The sequence below is a fragment of the Oncorhynchus nerka genome, linkage group LG5, assembly GCF_034236695.1.
Source record: "Oncorhynchus nerka isolate Pitt River linkage group LG5, Oner_Uvic_2.0, whole genome shotgun sequence".
Classification (NCBI taxonomy): domain Eukaryota; kingdom Metazoa; phylum Chordata; class Actinopteri; order Salmoniformes; family Salmonidae; genus Oncorhynchus; species Oncorhynchus nerka.
Window position 1 is genome coordinate 15,476,452 of NC_088400.1, and position 23,364 is coordinate 15,499,815.

The 23,364-nt window shown below is 48.7% G+C and overlaps 4 protein-coding genes across 4 annotated transcripts in view; all 4 read right to left on the reverse strand.

The window, feature by feature from the left end:
• LOC135571760 (ephrin-B1-like) overlaps nt 1-23,364 on the reverse strand; it is a 259,368-nt gene that overhangs the window by 153,191 nt on the left and 82,813 nt on the right. The window lies entirely within an intron of this gene.
• On the reverse strand, nt 6,701-7,504 carry LOC135571721 (uncharacterized; the record flags this gene model as incomplete). Its single annotated transcript, XM_065018212.1, is given in 3 exon segments — nt 6,701-6,912; nt 6,915-7,330; nt 7,332-7,504. Coding segments are annotated over 3 exon segments (801 nt in total), but the record flags the coding sequence as incomplete, so codon positions are not given.
• On the reverse strand, nt 7,858-10,025 carry LOC135571720 (cell surface glycoprotein 1-like; the record flags this gene model as incomplete). Its single annotated transcript, XM_065018210.1, is given in 5 exon segments — nt 7,858-8,125; nt 8,187-8,354; nt 8,356-8,446; nt 8,509-8,839; nt 8,841-10,025. Coding segments are annotated over 5 exon segments (2,043 nt in total), but the record flags the coding sequence as incomplete, so codon positions are not given.
• Nucleotides 11,107-12,945, reverse strand: LOC135571742 (uncharacterized; the record flags this gene model as incomplete). The annotated part of the gene is made up of 2 exons (XM_065018249.1): nt 12,255-12,945; nt 11,107-11,216 (listed from the first exon to the last, which is right to left on the reverse strand). Coding segments are annotated over exons 1-2 (801 nt in total), but the record flags the coding sequence as incomplete, so codon positions are not given.

The following is a 23,364-nucleotide window of genomic DNA, read 5'->3' on the forward strand; positions in this document are numbered from 1 at the left end:
GAAGCAGTCCATATATCAATTAGAATTCATTAGCATTGTTCAGACAGACCAATTAGCCTGCACCTACAGGACCTTGCCAACTAAAGGAACTTGCCAACTACAGGAACGTGCCAACTACAGGAACATGCCAACTACAGGAACATGCCAACTACAGGACCTTGCCAACTAAAGGAACTGGCCAACTACAGGAACAGGCAAACTACAGGAACAGGCAAACTACAGGAACCTGCCAACGACAGGAACAGGCCAACTACAGGAACTGGCCAACTACAGGAACTTGCCAACTACAGGAACTTGCCAACTACAGGAACATGCCAACTACAGGAACGTGCCAACTACAGGAACGTGCCAACTACAGGAACTTGCCAACTACAGGAACGTGCCAACTACAGGAACGTGCCAACTACAGGAACTTGCCAACTACAGGAACTAGCCAACGACAGGAACTTGCCAACTGCAGGAACATGCCAACTACAGGAAATTTGCCAACTACAGGAACGTGCCAACTACAGGAACTTGCCAACTGCAGGAACGTGCCAACTACAGGAACTTGCCAACTACAGGAACGTGCCAACAGAAGGAACGTGCCAACTACAGTAACCTGCCAACTACAGGAACCTGCCAACTACAGGAGCATGCCAACTACAGGAACATGCCAACTACAGGAGCGTGCCAACTACAGGAGCGTGCCAACTACAGGAGCGTGCCAACTACAGGAACGTGCCAACTACAGGAACCTGCCAACTACAGGAACTGGCCAACTACAGGAACTGGCCAACTACAGGAACTGGCCAACTACACACACACACACACACACTATTCTCCTCTCTAACAGCTCCAGTAACTATCTGTCCATGAAAAGTGTTTTGTCACCAATTATCACTTCACTGCTATTATCTACTATGCCAATGTGTCAGCCCTGTTGTACAATACAATACATGGAAACCCTTTCTAAAGGTAATCCCTAAACACACCTGAACCATAAAGGTAATCCCTAAACAGACCTGAACCATAAAAGGTAATCCCTAAACAGACCTGAACCATAAAGGTAATCCCTAAACAGACCTGAACCATAATGGTAATCCCTAAACAGACCTGAACCATAAAGGTAATCCCTAAACAGACCTGAACCATAAAGGTAATCCCTAAACAGACCTGAACCATAAAGGTAATCCCTAAACAGACCTGAACCATAAAGGTAATCCCTAAACAGACCTGAACCATAAAGGTAATCCCTAAACAGACCTGAACCATAAAGGTAATCCCTAAACAGACCTGAACCATAAAGGTAATCCCTAAACAGACCTGAACCATAAAGGTAATCCCTAAACAGACCTGAACCATAAAGGTAATCCCTAAACAGACCTGAACCATAAAGGTAATCCCTAAACAGACCTGAACCATAAAGGTAATCCCTAAACAGACCTGAACCATAAAGGTAATCCCTAAACAGACCTGAACCATAAAGGTAATCCCTAAACAGACCTGAACCATAAAGGTAATCCCTAAACAGACCTGAACCATAAAGGTAATCCCTAAACAGACCTGAACCATAAAGGTAATCCCTAAACAGACCTGAACCATAAAGGTAATCCCTAAACAGACCTGAACCATAAAGGTAATCCCTAAACAGACCTGAACCATAAAGGCCACTGGATGTCATAAGGTGAATGCACCAATTTGTAAGTCGCTCTGGATAAGAGCGTCTGCTAAATGACTTAAATGTAAATGTAATGTAAATGTAATCCCTAAACAGACCTGAACCATAAAGGTAATCCCTAAACAGACCTGAACCATAAAGGTAATCCCTAAACAGACCTGAACCATAAAGGTAATCCCTGGCAGTATTTATTCCATTTTTATGCTCTTCTTACATAGTTTCCGTGTTGTTTTGTTATTAGTGCTTGTTCTCAAAAAATCTATTAACACCCTGAATCTCTATTAACACCCTGAATCTCTATAAACACCCTGAATCTCTATTAACACCCTGAATCTCTATTAACACCCTGAATCTCTATTAACACCCTGAATCTCTATTAACACCCTGAATCTCTATAATCACCCTGAATCTCTATTAACACCCTGAATCTCTATAAACACCCTGAATCTCTATAAACACCCTGAATCTCTATTAACACCCTGAATCTCTATAAACACCCTGAATCTCTATAATCACCCTGAATCTCTATAATCACCCTGAATCTCTATTAACACCCTGAATCTCTATAAACACCCTGAATCTCTATAAACACCCTGAATCTCTATAAACACAGACACAGCCCAGACCGTATCTATATCTCAGAGGTAGAGGATTCTGTTAACTCACTATCTATCTCTCAGAGGTAGAGGCTTCTGTTAACTCACTATATATCTCTCAGAGGTAGAGGATTCTGCTAACTCACTATCTATCTCTCAGAGGTAGAGGATTCTGCTAACTCACTATCTATCTCTCAGAGGTAGAGGATTCTGTTAACTCACTATCTATCTCTCAGGGGTAGAGGATTCTGTTAACAGAGGTAGAGGATTCTGTTAACTCACTATCTATCTCTCAGAGGTAGAGGATTCTGCTAACTCACTATCTATCTCTCAGAGGTAGAGGATTCTGCTAACTCACTATCTATCTCTCAGAGGTAGAGGATTCTGCTAACTCACTATCTATCTCTCAGAGGTAGAGGATTCTGCTAACTCACTATCTATCTCTCAGAGGTAGAGGATTCTGCTAACTCACTATCTATCTCTCAGAGGTAGAGGATTCTGTTAACTCACTATCTATCTCTCAGGGGTAGAGGATCCTGTTAACTCACTATCTATCTCTCAGGGGTAGAGGATTCTGCTAACTCACTATCTATCTCTCAGAGGTAGAGGATTCTGTTAACTCACTCTATATCTCACAGAGGTAGAGGATTCTGTTAACTCACTCTATATCTCTCAGAGGTAGAGGATTCTGTTAACTCACTCTAGTTGGCATGCAGTGAAAATCCCATTCAGCGTGACTCATCTCATCCCAAACTGGCAGCACGCACGCACACACACACCAAACCAACAAACACATAACATTGACCTGCCTCAATCATTATCAAATGAGGAACAGGGAGGGCGAGAGGGAGGGAGGGAGGGAGGGAGTATACTCTCAGTCAGAGAGTATAGTCTTGGTCGTGAGGTCTCTCTGTGACCCTCAAACACAGAGAGCTCATTCTTCCCCTGTTCCTCCTCCCATCGCAGCAACACACACACCCTCACACTCTTTTTCACACACACACACACTCAGCCAGCTGCCCCCCATAACAAAGGCTCAGCCACAGATGGACACTGCATGCTCAGTAAAGATCTCTCTTCTCCACAGGCGTCAGCCAAGCCAGCCTAGCCACAACCACTCACTCTCTCTGTGTGTGTGTGTGTGTGTGTGTGTGTGTGTGTGTGTGTGTGTGTGTGTGTGTGTGTGTGTGTGTGAGAGAGAGAACGAGAAAGAGAGTATACCAGAAGGCTCAGAGGGAGGATGCTTCTGGGTTGGGGTGGATTCCCTCAGGGCAGCGAGTTGGACCCAGATCCAACTCTAATCAGACCACAGCAGCCAAGGGAGAGAACAGGATAGCCTTGCAGGGAGGAACAATAGCATCTCTCATATTCACTGGACAACATTTCACTCCCAGAAAAGAAAGAAAAAATGATAATGATTATCAAACCTTCACAGCTGTATGGTGAAGCAGAGGACATCTGCACTACAGTGTGTATGTGAATGTCCCAAAGTGCACCCTATTCCTTATATAGTGCACTACTTTTGTCCAGGGCTCAGGTCAAAAGTAGTGCACTATGTAGGGGATGGGATTCAATTTGGGACGTTGACCCTGAGATGGGCCAACACAGGCATCTGAACAGTCTGAAACTACTTCTGAGGGAGAACAACTTTCTGTAATATGTCAAATCAAGGACACTGGCAAAGCTCTGGGTACTTCTCAACCAGTCCAACAATCAATGAAAATGAGAATGATTTTCATACCATACGGATGTAGGATCCTAATTTGATCCAGTTTCCTACAGCAGGAAAATAATCCTGCAGCAACAGGAAATGTGAATTATTATGTGGATTATAATGAATGGTCATTTTTGTAGGGGTTAATACATTCAAGTCTGACATTTCTAAATGGAAACTACAAACTTCAGACACTTTTTGAACCTCAAATACACAACAAGTTTTACATTTCCTGCACTGCAGGAAAGTTCTCGTGCAACAGGGTGATTAAGATCCTACATCTGTACGTGGAACAGAGAGGATTGTGTTAGTCAGAGCATTTATACGTGGGTTTGACTGTGGATGAAATCAATATTTCATGGATGTGTGTGTAAGGTATACCGTACGTGATGACTAAACAGGTGTTAACACAAGCCAGCTACAGCAGTAAAGCTTTGAGTGTTGGAGACAAACTAAAACCTGTTGCAGAATAAAGGGAAGGGAAAAGAACGAGAGAGGAAGCTAGGAGAGAGAGAGAGAGATGGGGGGGCTATGAGAGAGAGAGAGGGGAAGCTAAGAGAGAGAGGGGAAGCTAAGAGAGAGAGAGAGAGATGGGGGGCTATGAGAGAGAGAGAGGGGAAGCTAAGAGAGAGAGAGAGAGATGGGGGCTATGAGAGAGAGAGAGAAAGATGGGGGGGGCTATGAGAGAGAGAAAGAGAGAGAAAGAGAAAGAGAAAGAAAGAGAGCGAAAGAGAGAGAAAAAGAGAGAGACAGAGAGAGGACGCTAGGAGAGAGAGAGGGGAAGCTAAGAGAGAGAGAGGGGGTTATGAGAAAGAGAGAGAGAAAGAGAGAAAGAGAAAGAGAAAGAGAGAAAGAGAGCGAAAGAGAGAAAGAGAGAAAGAGAAAGAGAGAGAAAGAGAGAGAGAGAGAAAGAGAAAGAGAGAGAAAGAGAGAGAGAGAGAAAGAGAGAGAAAGAGAGAGAGAAAGAGAGAGAAAGAGAGAGAAAGAGAGAGAGAAAGAGAGAGAGACAGAGACAGAGAGAGAAAGATAGAGAGAGAGAGAAAGAGAGAGAGAAAGAGAGAGAGAGAAAGAGAGAGAGAGAGAGAGAGAGAGAGAGAGAGAGGAAGCTAGGAGAGAGAGAGAGAGATTCTGCATGCAGAATTCTGCAAAAATGTCCTCTGTGTACAACGTAAAACACCAAATAATGCATGCAGAGAAGAATTAGGCTGATACCTGCTAATTATCAAAATCCAGAGCGGTTAAATTCCACAACCACCTAAAAGGAAGCGATTCCCAAACCTTCCATAACAAAGCCATCACCTACAGAGAGATGAACCTGGAGAAGAGTCCCCTAAGCAAGCTGGTCCTGGGGCTCTGTTCACAAACACAAACACACCACACAGAGCCCCAGGACAGCAACACAATTAGACCCAACCAAATCATGAGAAAACAAAGAGATAATTATTTCCAACGTGTCAAGTAATTAACAAAAAAACAGAGCAAACTAGAATGCTATTTGGCCCTAAACAGAGAGTACACAGTGGCAGAATACCTGTCCACTGTGACTGACCCAAACTTAAGGAAAGCTTTGACTATGTACAGACTTAGTGAGCATAGCCTTGGCATTGACAAAGGCCACCGTATGCAGACCTGGCTCTCAAGAGAAGACAGGCTATGTGCACACTGCCCACAAAATGAGGTGGAAACTGAGCTGCACTTCCTATCCTCCTGTCCAATGTATGACCATATTAGAGATACATATTTCCCTCAGATTACACAGATCCACAAAGAATTCAAAAACAAATCCAATTTTGATAAACTACTGGGTGAAATTCCACAGTGTGCCATCACAGCAGCAAGATTTGTGACCTGTTGCCACAAGAAAAGGGCAACCAGTGAAGAACAAACACCATTGTAAATACAACCCATATTTATGCTTATTTATTTTCCCTTGTGTTCTTTAACCATTTGTACATTGTTAAAACACTGTATATATATATATATATATAATATGACATTTGTAATGTCTTTATTGTTTTGAAATTTCTGTATGTGTAATGTTTACTGTTCATTTTTATTGTTTATTTCACTTGTATATTATCTACCTCACTTGCTTTGGCAATGTTAACACATGTTTCCCATGCCAATAAAGCCCCTTGAATTGAATTGAAAGAGAGAGACAGAGAGAGAGACAGAGAGGGACAGAGAGACAGAGAGAGAGACAGAGAGAGAGACAGAGAGAGAGACAGAGAGAGGAGAAATCATCATTAATCTTAATCTGACAGGCTGGTCTGAATCTCTCAGTGAAGACAAAGTAGAAGATAACATCAGCAAAGTTCCAAACACTACCACTGCTCACCGTTCAGTTTCAGGGACAATCACAGGGAGAGGGAGGGGGAGACGGAGAAGGAGAGGGAGTGGGAGGGGGAGACGGAGAAGGAGAGGGAGGGGGAGACGGAGAAGGAGAGGGAGGGGGAGACGGAGAAGGAGAGGGAGGGGGAGACGGAGAAGGAGAGGGAGACGGAGAAGGAGGGGGAGACGGAGAAGGAGAAGGAGGGGGAGACGGAGAAGGAGAGGGAGTGGGAGACGGAGAAGGAGAGGGAGGGGGAGACGGAGAAGGAGAAGGAGGGGGAGACGGAGAAGGAGAGGGAGTGGGAGACGGAGAAGGAGAGGGAGTGGGAGACGGAGAAGGAGAGGGAGGGGAGTGGGAGACGGAGAAGGAGAGGGAGGGGGAGTGGGAGACGGAGAAGGAGTGGGAGACGGAGAAGGAGAGGGAGGGGGAGACGGAGAAGGAGAGGGAGAAGGAGAGGGAGAAGGAGAGGGAGGGGGAGACGGAGAAGGAGAAGGAGAGGGAGACGGAGAGGGAGGGGGAGTGGGAGACGGAGAAGGAGAGGGAGTGGGAGACGGAGAAGGAGAGGGAGGGGGAGACGGAGAAGGAGAAGGAGAGGGAGACGGAGAGGGAGGGGAGTGGGAGACGGAGAAGGAGAGGCAGTGGGAGACGGAGAAGGAGAGGGAGGGGGAGACGGAGAAGGAGAAGGAGAGGGAGTGGGAGACGGAGAAGGAGAGGGAGGGGGAGACGGAGAAGGAGAGGGAGGGGGAGTGGGAGAGGGAGTGGGAGACGGAGAGGGAGAGGGAGGGGGAGACGGAGAAGGAGAGGGAGTGGGAGACGGAGAGGGAGAGGGAGACGGAGAAGGAGAGGGAGTGGGAGACGGAGAAGGAGAGGGAGGGGGAGACGGAGAAGGAGAGGGAGGGGGAGACTGAGAAGGAGAGGGAGGGGGAGACGGAGAAGGAGAGGGAGTGGGAGACGGAGAAGGAGACGGAGAAGGAGAGGGAGTGGGAGACGGAGAAGGAGAGGGAGTGGGAGACGGAGAAGGAGAGGGGAGACGGAGAAGGAGAGGGAGTGGGAGACGGAGAAGGAGAGGGAGTGGGAGACGGAGAAGGAGAGGGAGGGGGAGACGGAGAAGGAGAGGGAGTGGGAGACGGAGAAGGAGAGGGAGTGGGAGACGGAGAAGGAGAGGGAGTGGGAGACGGAGAGGGAGACGGAGAAGGAGAGGGAGGGGAGTGGGAGACGGAGAGGGAGGGGGAGACGGAGAAGGAGAGGGAGGGGGAGACGGAGAAGGAGAGGGAGGGGGAGACGGAGAAGGAGAGGGAGGGGGAGAAGGAGAAGGAGAGGGAGTGGGAGAAGGAGAAGGAGAGGGAGTGGGAGACGGAGAAGGAGAGGGAGGGGGTGGGAGACGGAGAAGGAGAGGGAGGGGGAGACGGAGAAGGAGAGGGAGTGGGAGACGGAGAAGGAGAGGGAGTGGGAGACGGAGAAGGAGAGGGAGTGGGAGACGGAGAAGGAGAAGGAGAGGGAGGGGAGACGGAGAAGGAGAGGGAGGGGGAGACGGAGAAGGAGAGGGAGTGGGAGACGGAGAAGGAGAGGGAGTGGGAGACGGAGAAGGAGAGGGAGTGGGAGACGGAGAAGGAGAGGGAGGGGGAGACGGAGAAGGAGAGGGAGACGGAGAAGGAGAAGGAGGGGGAGACGGAGAAGGAGAGGGAGTGGGAGACGGAGAAGGAGAGGGAGGGGGAGACGGAGAAGGAGACGGAGGGGGAGACGGAGAAGGAGAGGGAGTGGGAGACGGAGAAGGAGAGGGAGTGGGAGACGGAGAAGGAGAGGGAGGGGAGTGGGAGACGGAGAAGGAGAGGGAGGGGGAGTGGGAGACGGAGAAGGAGTGGGAGACGGAGAAGGAGAGGGAGGGGAGACGGAGAAGGAGACGGAGAAGGAGAGGGAGAAGGAGAGGGAGGGGGAGACGGAGAAGGAGAAGGAGAGGGAGACGGAGAGGGAGGGGGAGTGGGAGACGGAGAAGGAGGGGGAGAGGGAGACGGAGAAGGAGGGGGAGACGGAGAAGGAGAAGGAGAGGGAGACGGAGAGGGGGGGAGTGGGAGACGGAGAAGGAGAGGGAGTGGGAGACGAAGAAGGAGAGGGAGGGGGAGACGGAGAAGGAGAAGGAGAGGGAGGGAGACGGAGAAGGAGGGAGGGGGAGACGGAGAAGGAGAGGGAGGGGGAGTGGGAGACGGAGAAGGAGAGGGAGAAGGAGAGGGAGTGGGAGACGGAGAAGGAGAGGGAGGGGGAGACGGAGAGGGAGGGGGAGACGGAGAAGGAGAGGGAGTGGGAGACGGAGAAGGAGAGGGAGACGGAGAAGGAGAGGGAGTGGGAGACGGAGAAGGAGAGGGAGGGGGAGACGGAGAAGGAGAAGGAGAGGGAGTGGGAGACTGAGAAGGAGAGGGAGGGGGAGACGGAGAAGGAGAAGGAGAGGGAGTGGGAGACGGAGAAGGAGAGGGAGTGGGAGACGGAGAAGGAGAGGGAGGGGAGACGGAGAAGGAGTGGGAGACGGAGAAGGAGAGGGAGGGGAGTGGGAGACGGAGAAGGAGAGGGAGTGGGAGACGGAGAAGGAGAGGGAGACGGAGAAGGAGAGGGAGTGGGAGACGGAGAAGGAGAGGGAGTGGGAGACGGAGAAGGAGAGGGAGTGGGAGACGGAGAAGGAGAGGGAGGGGGAGACGGAGAAGGAGAGGGAGTGGGAGACGGAGAAGGAGAGGGAGTGGGAGACGGAGAAGGAGAGGGAGGGGGAGACGGAGAAGGAGAGGGAGTGGGAGACGGAGAAGGAGAGGGAGGGGGAGACGGAGAAGGAGAGGGAGTGGGAGACGGAGAAGGAGAGGGAGGGGGAGTGGGAGACGGAGAAGGAGAGGGAGGGGGAGACGGAGAAGGAGAGGGAGGGGGAGACGGAGAAGGAGAGGGAGGGGGAGACGGAGAAGGAGAGGGAGGGGGAGAAGGAGAAGGAGAGGGAGTGGGAGACGGAGAAGGAGAAGGAGAGGGAGTGGGAGACGGAGAAGGAGAAGGAGAGGGAGTGGGAGACGGAGAAGGAGAGGGAGGGGGAGACGGAGAAGGAGAGGGAGTGGGAGACGGAGAAGGAGAGGGAGTGGGAGACAGAGAAGGAGAGGGAGTGGGAGACGGAGAAGGAGAAGGAGAGGGAGTGGGAGACGGAGAAGGAGAGGGAGGGGGAGACGGAGAAGGAGAAGGAGAGGGAGTGGGAGACGGAGAAGGAGAGGGAGTGGGAGACGGAGAAGGAGAGGGAGTGGGAGACGGAGAAGGAGAGGGAGGGGGAGACGGAGAAGGAGAGGGAGACGGAGAAGGAGAGGGAGTGGGAGACGGAGAAGGAGAGGGAGGGGGAGACGGAGAAGGAGAGGGAGGGGAGTGGGAGACGGAGAAGGAGAGGGAGGGGGGGGGAGACGGAGAAGGAGTGGGAGACGGAGAAGGAGAGGGAGGGGGAGACGGAGAAGGAGAGGGAGAAGGAGAGGGAGGGGGAGACGGAGAAGGAGAAGGAGAGGGAGACGGAGAGGGAGGGGGAGTGGGAGACGGAGAAGGAGAGGGAGGGGGAGACGGAGAAGGAGAGGGAGTGGGAGACGGAGAAGGAGAGGGAGTGGGAGACAGAGAAGGAGAGGGAGTGGGAGACGGAGAAGGAGAAGGAGAGGGAGTGGGAGACGGAGAAGGAGAGGGAGGGGGAGACGGAGAAGGAGAAGGAGAGGGAGTGGGAGACGGAGAAGGAGAGGAGTGGGAGTGGGAGACGGAGAAGGAGAGGGAGTGGGAGACGGAGAAGGAGAGGGAGGGGGAGACGGAGAAGGAGAGGGAGACGGAGAAGGAGAGGGAGTGGGAGACGGAGAAGGAGAGGGAGGGGGAGACGGAGAAGGAGAAGGAGGGGAGACGGAGAAGGAGAGGGAGTGGGAGACGGAGAAGGAGAGGGAGTGGGAGACGGAGAAGGAGAGGGAGGGGGAGTGGGAGACGGAGAAGGAGAGGGAGGGGGAGTGGGAGACGGAGAAGGAGTGGGAGACGGAGAAGGAGAGGGAGGGGGAGACGGAGAAGGAGAGGGAGAAGGAGAGGGAGGGGGAGACGGAGAAGGAGAAGGAGAGGGAGACGGAGAGGGAGGGGGAGTGGGAAACGGAGAAGGAGAGGGAGTGGGAGACGGAGAAGGAGAGGGAGGGGGAGACGGAGAAGGAGAAGGAGAGGGAGACGGAGAGGGAGGGGAGTGGGAGACGGAGAAGGAGAGGGAGTGGGAGACGGAGAAGGAGAGGGAGGGGGAGACGGAGAAGGAGAAGGAGAGGGAGTGGGAGACGGAGAAGGAGAGGGAGGGGGAGACGGAGAAGGAGAGGGAGGGGGAGTGGGAGACGGAGAAGGAGAGGGAGAAGGAGAGGGAGTGGGAGACGGAGAAGGAGAGGGAGGGGGAGACGGGGGAGAGGGAGTGGGAGAGGAGAAGGAGAGGGAGACGGAGAAGGAGAGGGAGACGGAGAAGGAGAGGGAGGGGGAGACGGAGAAGGAGAGGGAGGGAGGGGGAGACGGAGAAGGAGAGGGAGAGGGAGTGGGAGACTGAGAAGGAGAGGGAGACGGAGAAGGAGAAGGAGAGGGAGGGGAGACGGAGAAGGAGAGGGAGTGGGAGAGGAGAAGGAGAGGGAGGGGGAGACGGAGAAGGAGAGGGAGACGGAGGGAGAGAGGAGAGGGAGAAGGAGTGGGAGACGGAGAAGGAGAAGGAGAGGGGGAGACGGAGAAGGAGAGGGAGTGGGAGACGGAGAAGGAGAGGGAGGGGAGACGGAGAAGGAGAGGGAGTGGGAGACGGAGAAGGAGAGGGAGGGGGAGACGGAGAAGGAGAGGGAGGGGGAGACGGAGAAGGAGAGGGAGGGGGAGACGGAGAAGGAGAGGGAGGGGGAGACGGAGAAGGAGAGGGAGGGGGAGAAGGAGAAGGAGAGGGAGTGGGAGACGGAGAAGGAGAAGGAGAGGGAGTGGGAGACGGAGAAGGAGAGGGAGGGGGAGACGGAGAAGGAGAGGGAGTGGGAGACGGAGAAGGAGAGGGAGTGGGAGACGGAGAAGGAGAGGGAGTGGGAGACGGAGAAGGAGAAGGAGAGGGAGTGGGAGACGGAGAAGGAGAGGGAGGGGGAGACGGAGAAGGAGAGGGAAGGGGAGAAGGAGAAGGAGAGGGAGTGGGAGACGGAGAAGGAGAGGGAGTGGGAGACGGAGAAGGAGAGGGAGGGGGAGACGGAGAAGGAGAAGTAGAGGGAGTGGGAGACGGAGAAGGAGAGGGAGGGGGAGACGGAGAGGGAGTGGGAGACGGAGAAGGAGAGGGAGGGGGAGACGGAGAAGGAGAGGGAGGGGAGACGGAGAAGGAGAGGGAGTGGGAGACGGAGAAGGAGAGGGAGGGGGAGACGGAGAAGGAGAGGGAGTGGGAGACGGAGAAGGAGAGGGAGGGGGAGTGGGAGACGGAGAGGGAGGGGGAGACGGAGAAGGAGAGGGAGGGAGACGGAGAAGGAGAGGGAGGGGGAGACGGAGAAGGAGAAGGAGAGGGAGTGGGAGACGGAGAAGGAGAGGGAGGGGGAGACGGAGAAGGAGAGGGAGGGGGAGAAGGAGAAGGAGAGGGAGTGGGAGACGGAGAAGGAGAGGGAGGGGGAGTGGGAGACGGAGAAGGAGTGGGAGACGGAGAAGGAGAGGGAGTGGGAGACGGAGAAGGAGGGGGAGACGGAGAAGGAGAGGGAGTGGGAGACGGAGAAGGAGAGGGAGGGGGAGACGGAGAAGGAGAAGGAGTGGGAGACGGAGAAGGAGAGGGAGGGGGAGACGGAGAAGGAGAAGGAGAGGGAGTGGGAGACGGAGAAGGAGAGGGAGGGGGAGACGGAGAAGGAGAAGGAGAGGGAGTGGGAGACGGAGAAAGAGAGGGAGTGGGAGACGGAGAAGGAGAGGGAGTGGGAGACGGAGAAGGAGAGGGAAGGGGAGACGGAGAAGGAGAGGGAGGGGGAGACGGAGAAGGAGAGGGAGGGGGAGACGGAGAAGGAGAAGGAGAGGGAGTGGGAGACGGAGAAGGAGAGGGAGGGGGAGACGGAGAAGGAGAAGGAGAGGGAGTGGGAGACGGAGAAGGAGAGGGAGTGGGAGACGGAGAAGGAGAAGGAGAGGGAGTGGGAGACGGAGAAGGAGAGGGAGGGGGAGACGGAGACGGAGAAGGAGAGGGAGTGGGAGACGGAGAAGGAGAGGGAGGGGGAGACGGAGAAGGAGAAGGAGAGGGAGACGGAGGGGGAGACGGAGAAGGAGAGGGAGTGGGAGACGGAGAGGGAGGGGGAGACGGAGAAGGAGAAGGAGAGGGAGTGGGAGACGGAGAAGGAGAGGGAGGGGGAGTGGGAGACGGAGAAGGAGAGGGAGTGGGAGACGGAGAAGGAGAGGGAGGGGGAGACGGAGAAGGAGAGGGAGTGGGAGACGGAGAAGGAGAGGGAGGGGGAGACGGAGAAGGAGAGGGAGGGGGAGAAGGAGAGGGAGTGGGAGACGGAGAAGGAGAGGGAGGGGGAGACGGAGGGGGAGACGGAGGGGGAGAGGGAGTGGGAGACGGAGAAGGAGAAGGAGTGGGAAACCAGTACAAATTGAGGAGGACGGGCTTGTGGTAATGGCTGGAGCAGAATTTGTGGAATGGTAACAAGTACATGAAACACATAGTTTCCAGGTGTGTGACGCCATTCCGTTCTCTCAGTTCCAGCCATTATTATGAGCCATCCTCCCCTCAGCAGCCTCCACTGTCACACTGACACAGCGAGACTGCAATTTATCAACTGTCAACGAGTTGTTCATTAAGTAGGTCCTCTTCCGAATAAAGACTCACAGACTGATGTGTTAAAACTCTGGGAGAATGTTTTACAGTCTGTCCCTCTTAATAATAAAGACTCACAGACTGATGTGTTAAATCTCTGGGAGAATGTTTTACAGTCTGTCCCTCTTAATAATAGACTCATTCTGCAGCTATTTTTCTTCCTTTTCACAAACCAATAGTTTACATAACCTGCCTACTGTGCTGCTGGGGTACATGGTGCTCTCAAACACGTTCTGCCCTGTAGCCATCCCCCACTTCTCCCACACGCAGACACAGACACACAGACGCAGACACACAGACACAGACACAGACACTCACACCTGACCCCTCTCTCTCTCACACACACACAAACACACACCTGCTTTCAGGACAACTATGAAGGACAGATTCCTTATAGCCATACCTAGCTTACCCCCCTACACACAGAGACACACACCGCCCTGCCTCCCTCACACACATGTCCATACCCTTCTTCCCCCTACACAGAGACGCACACTACCCTGCCTCATTCTGTCTGTAACAACCCATAGTCATTCTGTCTATCTCTGTCTGTACCCACCCATAGTCATTCTGTCTGTCTCTGTCTGTACCAATACATAGTCATTCTGTCTGTTTCTTTCTGTACTAGAGGTCGACCGATTAATCGGAATGGCCGATTAATTGGGGCCGATTTCAAGTTTTCATAACAATCGGAAATCGGTATTTTTGGACACCGATTTGGCTGTTTTTTTATTTTTATTTTTTACACCTTTATTTAATCTTTATTTAACAAGGCAAGTCAGTTAAGAACATATTCTTATTTTCAATGACATCTAGGAACGGTGGGTTAACTGCCTCATTCGGGGGCAGAACGACAGATTTTCACCTTGTCAGCTCGGCGGATCCAATCTTGCAACCTTACAGTTAACTAGTCCAACGCAATAACGACCTGCCTCTCTCTCGTTGCACTCCACGAGGAGACTGCCTGTTACGCAAATGCAGTAAGCCAAGGTAAGTTGCTAGCTAGCATTAAACTTATCTTATAAAAAACAATCAATCATAATCACTAGTTAACGACACATGGTTGATGATATTACTAGATATTATCTAGCGTGTCCTGTGTTGCATATAATCTGACTGAGCATACAAGCATACAAGTATCTAAGTATCTGACTGAGCGGTGGTAGGCAGAAGCAGGCGCCTAAACATTCATTCAAACAGCACTTTCGGGCGTTTTGCCAGCAGCTCTTCGTTGTGCGTTAACCTGTCCAACCTATGGGGGCGCTATGTCATTATTGGATAAAAAGACGTGCCCGTTTTAAGCGCAATATTTTGTCACGAAAAGATGCTTGACTATGCATGGAATTGACAGCCTTGGAAAGACAAAACTCTGACGTCTCCAAAACTGCAAAGATATTATCTGTGAGTGCCCCAGAACTAATGCAACAGGCGAAACCAAGATGAAGTTTCATACAGGAAATGCCCCAGATTCTGAAGGCGCTGTGTTCCAATGTCTCCTTATATGTCTGTCAATGCGCCAGGAATGAGCCTGCGGTTTCTGTCTATTCCCCGAGGTGTCTGCAGCATTGTGACGTGTTTGTAGACATATATCATTGGAAGATTGACCATAAGAGACTACATTTACCTGGTGTCCCGCCCGGTGTCCTGTGTGCGTAATCTGTAGGTCCATGCGCGTTCCATTTCTTCAGAAGAGAAAGTAAAATGCCACGATGGATTTTATCATCGATAGATATGTGAAAAACACCTTGAGGATTGATTCTAAACATCGGTTTGCCATGTTTCTGTCGATATTATGGAGTTAATTTGGAAAAAAGTTCGCGTTTTAATGACTTAATATATATATATATTTTTTTTCCCTCCCCAAATGTGATGAACAAAACGGAGCGATTAGTCGACACAAATAATATTTTTTGTAAAAACGGAACATTTGCTATCTAACAGAGTCTCCTCATTGAAAACATCTGAAGTTCTTCAAAGGTAAATGATTTTATTTGAATTCTTTTCTGGTTTTTGTGGAAAATGTTGCATGCTGAATGCTAACGCTAAATGCTACGTTAGCCATCAATACTGTTACACAAATGCTTGTTTTGCAATGGTTGAGAAGCATATTTTGAAAATCTGAGATGACAGTGTTGTTAACAAAAGGCTAAGCTTGAGAGCAAATAGATTAATTTCATTTCATTTGCGATTTTCATGAATAGTTAACGTTGTGTTATGCTAATGAGCTTGCGGATAGATTTACACAATCCTGGATACAGGGTTTTTTTCGTAGCTAAACGTGACGCAGAAAACGGAGCGATTTGTCCTAAACAAATAATCTTTCAGGAAAAACTGATCATTTGCTATCTGAGATTCTCCTCATTGAAAACATCTGAAGTTCTTCAAAGGTAAATGATTTTATTTGAATGCTTTTCTGGTTTTTGTGGAAAATGTTGCATGCTGAATGCTAACGCTAAATGCTACGTTAGCCATCAATACTGTTACACAAATGCTTGTTTTGCAATGGTTGAGAAGCATATTTTGAAAATCTGAGATGACAGTGTTGTTAACAAAAGGCTAAGCTTGAGAGCAAATAGATTAATTTCATTTCATTTGCGATTTTCATGAATAGTTAACGTTGCGTTATGGTAATGAGCTTGAGGCTGTAGTCACGATACCGGATCCGGGATGGCTCGATGCAAGAAGTTAAGCATTGCACTGTTTATGACTTCAAACCTATCAACTCATAAGATGAGAGGGACGGAAGCTATACTGTTACACTGGCAATCCTAAAGTGCCTATAAGAATCCAATAGTCAAAGGTTAATGAAATACAGATGGTATAGGGGGAAATAGTCCTATAATTCCTATAATAACTACAACCTAAAACCTCTTACCTGGGAATATTGAAGACTCATGTTAAAAGGAACCACCAGCTTTCATATGTTCTCATGTTCTGAGCAAGGAACTTAAACGTTAGCTTTCTTACATAGCACATATTGCACTTTTACGTTCTTCTCCAACACTTTGTTTTTGCATTATTTAAACCAAAATGAACATGTTTCATTATCTACTTGAGGCTAAATTGATTTTATTGATGTATTATTTTAAGTTAAAATAAGTGTTAATTCAGTATTGTTGTAATTGTCATTATAATAAATACACAAAAAATGTATCGCCCGATTAATCGGTATCGGCTTTTTTGGTTCTCCAATAATCGGTATCGGCGTTGAAAAATCATAATCAGTAGACCTCTAGTCTGTACCCACCCATAGTCATTCTGTCTGTACCAACCCATAGTCATTCTGTCTGTACCCACCCATAGTCATTCTGTCTGTACCAACCCATAGTCATTCTGTCTGTACCCACCCATAGTCATTCTGTCTGTACCAATCCATAGTCATTCTGTCTGTACCAATCCATAGTCATTCTGTCTGTACCCACCCATAGTCATTCTGTCTGTACCAACCCATAGTCATTCTGTCTGTACCAATCCATAGTCATTCTGTCTGTACCCGCCCATAGTCATTCTGTCTGTACCCACCCATAGTCATTCTGTCTGTACCAATCCATAGTCATTCTGTCTGTACCAATCCATAGTCATTCTGTCTGTACCCACCCATAGTCATTCTGTCTGTACCAACCCATAGTCATTCTGTCTGTACCCACCCATAGTCATTCTGTCTGTACCAATCCATAGTCATTCTGTCTGTACCCACCCATAGTCATTCTGTCTGTACCAATCCATAGTCATTCTGTCTGTCTCTGTCTGTACCAACCCATAGTCATTCTGTCTGTACCCACGCATAGTCATTCTGTCTGTACCAACCCATAGTCATTCTGTCTGTAGCCACCCATAGTCATTCTGTCTGTACCAACCCATAATCATTCTGTCTGTACCAACCCATAGTCATTCTGTCTGTCTCTGTCTGTACCAACCCATAGTCATTCTGTCTGTACCCACCCATAGTCATTCTGTCTGTACCAATCCATAGTCATTCTGTCTGTCTCTGTCTGTACCAACCCATAGTCATTCTGTCTGTACCCACCCATAGTCATTCTGTCTGTACCCACCCATAGTCATTCTGTCTGTACCAATCCATAGTCATTCTGTCTGTACCAATCCATAGTCATTCTGTCTGTACCCACCCATAGTCATTCTGTCTGTACCCACCCATAGTCATTCTGTCTGTACCCACCCATAGTCATTCTGTCTGTACCAATCCATAGTCATTCTGTCTGTACCCACCCATAGTCATTCTGTCTGTACCAATCCATAGTCATTCTGTCTGTCTCTGTCTGTACCAACCCATAGTCATTCTGTCTGTACCCACCCATAGTCATTCTGTCTGTACCAACCCATAGTCATTCTGTTTGTACCCACCTATAGTCATTCTGTCTGTCTCTGTCTGTACCAACCCATAGTCATTCTGTCTGTACCCACCCATAGTCATTCTGTCTGTACCAACCCATAGTCATTCTGTCTGTAGCCACCCATAGTCATTCTGTCTGTACCAACCCATAGTCATTCTGTCTGTAGCCACCCATAGTCATTCTGTCTGTACCAACCCATAATCATTCTGTCTGTACCAACCCATAGTCATTCTGTCTGTCTCTGTCTGTACCAACCCATAGTCATTCTGTCTGTACCCACCCATAGTCATTCTGTCTGTACCAATCCATAGTCATTCTGTCTGTCTCTGTCTGTACCAACCCATAGTCATTCTGTCTGTACCCACCCATAGTCATTCTGTCTGTACCAACCCATAGTCATTCTGTCTGTACCCACCCATAGTCATTCTGTCTGTACCAACCCATAGTCATTCTGTCTGTCTCTGTCTGTACCAACCCATAGTCATTCTCTCTGTACCAACTCATAGTCATTCTGTCTGTACCAACCCATAGTCATTCTGTCTGTCTCTGTCTGTACCAACCCATAGTCATTCTGTCTGTACCCACCCATAGTCATTCTGTCTGTACCAATCCATAGTCATTCTGTCTGTACCAACCCATAGTCATTCTGTTTGTACCCACCTATAGTCATTCTGTCTGTACCCACCCATAGTCATTCTGTCTGTACCAACCCATAGTCATTCTGTCTGTAGCCACCCATAGTCATTCTGTCTGTAGCCACCCATAGTCATTCTGTCTGTACCAACCCATAGTCATTCTGTCTGTACCAATCCATAGTCATTCTGTCTGTACCAACCCATAGTCATTCTGTCTGTAGCCACCCATAGTCATTGTGTCTGTACCAATCCATAGTCATTCTGTCTGTACCAACCCATAGTCATTCTGTTTGTACCAATCCATAGTCATTCTGTCTGTACCAACCCATAGTCATTCTGTCTGTCTCTGTCTGTACCAACCCATAGTCATTCTCTCTGTACCAACTCATAGTCATTCTGTCTGTACCAACCCATAGTCATTCTGTCTGTCTCTGTCTGTAGCCACCCATAGTCATTCTGTCTGTAGCCACCCATAGTCATTCTGTCTGTACCAACCCATAGTCATTCTGTCTGTACCAATCCATAGTCATTCTGTCTGTACCAACCCATAGTCATTCTGTCTGTACCCACCCATAGTCATTCTGTCTGTACCAACCCATAGTCATTCTGTCTGTACCCACCCATAGTCATTCTGTCTGTACCAATCCATAGTCATTCTGTCTGTACCCACCCATAGTCATTCTGTCTGTACCAATCCATAGTCATTCTGTCTGTCTCTGTCTGTACCAACCCATAGTCATTCTGTCTGTACCCACCCATAGTCATTCTGTCTGTACCAACCCATAGTCATTCTGTTTGTACCCACCTATAGTCATTCTGTCTGTACCCACCCATAGTCATTCTGTCTGTACCAACCCATAGTCATTCTGTCTGTAGCCACCCATAGTCATTCTGTCTGTAGCCACCCATAGTCATTCTGTCTGTACCAACCCATAGTCATTCTGTCTGTACCAATCCATAGTCATTCTGTCTGTACCAACCCATAGTCATTCTGTCTGTAGCCACCCATAGTCATTGTGTCTGTACCAATCCATAGTCATTCTGTCTGTACCAACCCATAGTCATTCTGTTTGTACCAATCCATAGTCATTCTGTCTGTACCCAACCATAGTCATTCTGCCTGTACCAATCCATAGTCATTCTGTCTGTACCAACCCATAGTCATTCTGTCTGTCTCTGTCTGTACCAACCCATAGTCATTCTCTCTGTACCAACTCATAGTCATTCTGTCTGTACCAACCCATAGTCATTCTGTCTGTCTCTGTCTGTACCAACCCATAGTCATTCTGTCTGTACCCACCCATAGTCATTCTGTCTGTACCAATCCATAGTCATTCTGTCTGTACCAACCCATAGTCATTCTGTTTGTACCCACCTATAGTCATTCTGTCTGTACCCACCCATAGTCATTCTGTCTGTACCAACCCATAGTCATTCTGTCTGTAGCCACCCATAGTCATTCTGTCTGTAGCCACCCATAGTCATTCTGTCTGTACCAATCCATAGTCATTCTGTCTGTACCAATCCATAGTCATTCTGTCTGTACCAACCCATAGTCATTCTGTCTGTACCAATCCATAGTCATTCTGTCTGTACCAACCCATAGTCATTCTGTTTGTACCAATCCATAGTCATTCTGTCTGTACCCACCCATAGTCATTCTGTCTGTACCCACCCATAGTCATTCTGTCTGTACCAACCCATAGTCATTCTGTCTGTACCAATCCATAGTCATTCTGTCTGTACCCACCCATAGTCATTCTGTCTGTACCAATCCATAGTCATTCTGTCTGTACCAACCCATAGTCATTCTGTTTGTACCCACCTATAGTCATTCTGTCTGTACCCACCCATAGTCATTCTGTCTGTACCAACCCATAGTCATTCTGTCTGTAGCCACCCATAGTCATTCTGTCTGTAGCCACCCATAGTCATTCTGTCTGTACCAACCCATAGTCATTCTGTCTGTACCAATCCATAGTCATTCTGTCTGTACCAACCCATAGTCATTCTGTCTGTAGCCACCCATAGTCATTCTGTCTGTACCAATCCATAGTCATTCTGTCTGTACCAACCCATAGTCATTCTGTCTGTACCCACCCATAGTCATTCTGTCTGTACCAACCCATAGTCATTCTGTTTGTACCCACCTATAGTCATTCTGTCTGTACCCACCCATAGTCATTCTGTCTGTACCAACCCATAGTCATTCTGTCTGTAGCCACCCATAGTCATTCTGTCTGTAGCCACCCATAGTCATTCTGTCTGTACCAACCCATAGTCATTCTGTCTGTACCAATCCATAGTCATTCTGTCTGTACCAACCCATAGTCATTCTGTCTGTAGCCACCCATAGTCATTGTGTCTGTACCAATCCATAGTCATTCTGTCTGTACCAACCCATAGTCATTCTGTTTGTACCAATCCATAGTCATTCTGTCTGTACCCAACCATAGTCATTCTGCCTGTACCAATCCATAGTCATTCTGTCTGTCTCTGTCTGTACCAACCCATAGTCATTCTCTCTGTACCAACTCATAGTCATTCTGTCTGTACCAACCCATAGTCATTCTGTCTGTCTCTGTCTGTACCAATCCATAGTCATTCTGTCTGTACCCACCCATAGTCATTCTGTCTGTACCCACCCATAGTCATTCTGTCTGTACCAACCCATAGTCATTCTGTCTGTACCAATCCATAGTCATTCTGTCTGTACCAATCCATAGTCATTCTGTCTGTACCAACCCATAGTCATTCTGTCTGTGTCTGTCTGTACCAACCCATAGCCATTCTCTCTGTACCAACTCATAGTCATTCTGTCTGTACCAACTCATAGTCATTCTGTCTGTCTCTGTCTGTACCAACCCATAGTCATTCTGTCTGTACCCACCCATAGTCATTCTGTCTGTACCAACCCATAGTCATTCTGTTTGTACCCACCTATAGTCATTCTGTCTGTACCCACCCATAGTCATTCTGTCTGTACCAACCCATAGTCATTCTGTCTGTACCAACCCATAGTCATTCTGTCTGTAGCAACCCATAGTCATTCTGTCTGTAGCAACCCATAGTCATTCTGTCTGTAGCAACCCATAGTCATTCTGTCTGTACCAACTCATAGTCATTCTGTCTGTAGCCACCCATAGTCATTCTGTCTGTACCAACCCATAGTCATTCTGTCTGTAGCCACCCATAGTCATTCTGTCTGTACCAATCCATAGTCATTCTGTCTGTACCAACCCATAGTCATTCTGTTTGTACCCACCTATAGTCATTCTGTCTGTACCAATCCATAGTCATTCTGTCTGTACCCACCCATAGTCATTCTGTCTGTACCAACCCATAGTCATTCTGTCTGTCTCTGTCTGTACCAACCCATAGTCATTCTGTCTGTACCAATCCATAGTCATTCTGTCTGTACCCACCCATAGTCATTCTGTCTGTACCCACCCATAGTATTTCTGTCTGTACCAATCCATAGTCATTCTGTCTGTACCCACCCATAGTCATTCTGTCTGTACCAATCCATAGTCATTCTGTCTGTACCAACCCATAGTCATTCTGTCTGTACCAATCCATAGTCATTCTGTCTGTACCCACCCATAGTCATTCTGTCTGTACCAATCCATAGTCATTCTGTCTGTACCCACCCATAGTCATTCTGTCTGTACCAATCCATAGTCATTCTGTCTGTACCAACCCATAGTCATTCTGTCTGTACCAACCCATAGTCATTCTGTCTGTACCAATCCATAGTCATTCTGTCTGTACCAACCCATAGTCATTCTGTTTGTACCCACCTATAGTCATTCTGTCTGTACCCACCCATAGTCATTCTGTCTGTACCAATCCATAGTCAATCTGTCTGTACCAACCCATAGTCATTCTGTCTGTAGCAACCCATAGTCATTCTGTCTGTAGCAACCCATAGTCATTCTGTCTGTAGCAACCCATAGTCATTCTGTCTGTAGCAACCCATAGTCATTCTGTCTGTACCAACTCATAGTCATTCTGTCTGTAGCCACCCATAGTCATTCTGTCTGTACCAATCCATAGTCATTCTGTCTGTCTCTGTCTGTACCAACCCATAGTCATTCTGTCTGTACCAATCCATAGTCATTCTGTCTGTAGCCACCCATAGTCATTCTGTCTGTACCAACCCATAATCATTCTGTCTGTACCAACCCATAGTCATTCTGTCTGTACCAACCCATAGTCATTCTGTCTGTCTCTGTCTGTACCAACCCATAGTCATTCTGTCTGTACCAACCCATAGTCATTCTGTTTGTACCCACCTATAGTCATTCTGTCTGTACCCACCCATAGTCATTCTGTCTGTACCAATCCATAGTCAATCTGTCTGTACCAACCCATAGTCATTCTGTCTGTAGCAACCCATAGTCATTCTGTCTGTAGCAACCCATAGTCATTCTGTCTGTAGCAACCCATAGTCATTCTGTCTGTACCAACTCATAGTCATTCTGTCTGTAGCCACCCATAGTCATTCTGTCTGTACCAACCCATAGTCATTCTGTCTGTAGCCACCCATAGTCATTATGTCTGTACCCACCCATAGTCATTCTGTCTGTACCAATCCATAGTCATTCTGTCTGTACCAACCCATAGTCATTCTGTCTGTACCAATCCATAGTCATTCTGTCTGTACCCACCCATAGTCATTCTGTCTGTAGCCACCCATAGTCATTCTGTCTGTACCAACCCATAGTCATTCTGTCTGTACCAATCCATAGTCATTCTGTCTGTACCAACCCATAGTCATTCTGTCTGTAGCCACCCATAGTCATTCTGTCTGTACCAATCCATAGTCATTCTGTCTGTCTCTGTCTGTACCAACCCATAGTCATTCTGTCTGTACCAATCCATAGTCATTCTGTCTGTAGCCACCCATAGTCATTCTGTCTGTAGCCACCCATTGTCATTCTGTCTGTACCAACCCATAATCATTCTGTCTGTACCAACCCTTAGTCATTCTGTCTGTCTCTGTCTGTACCAACCCATTGTCATTCTGTCTGTACCAACCCATAGTCATTCTGTCTGTAGCCACCCATAGTCATTTTGTCTGTAGCCACCCATAGTCATTCTGTCTGTACCAACCCATAGTCATTCTGTCTGTACCCACCCATAGTCATTCTGTCTGTACCAATCCATAGTCATTCTGTCTGTACCCACCCATAGTCATTCTGTCTGTACCAATCCATAGTCATTCTGTCTGTACCAACCCATAGTCATTCTGTCTGTACCAATCCATAGTCATTCTG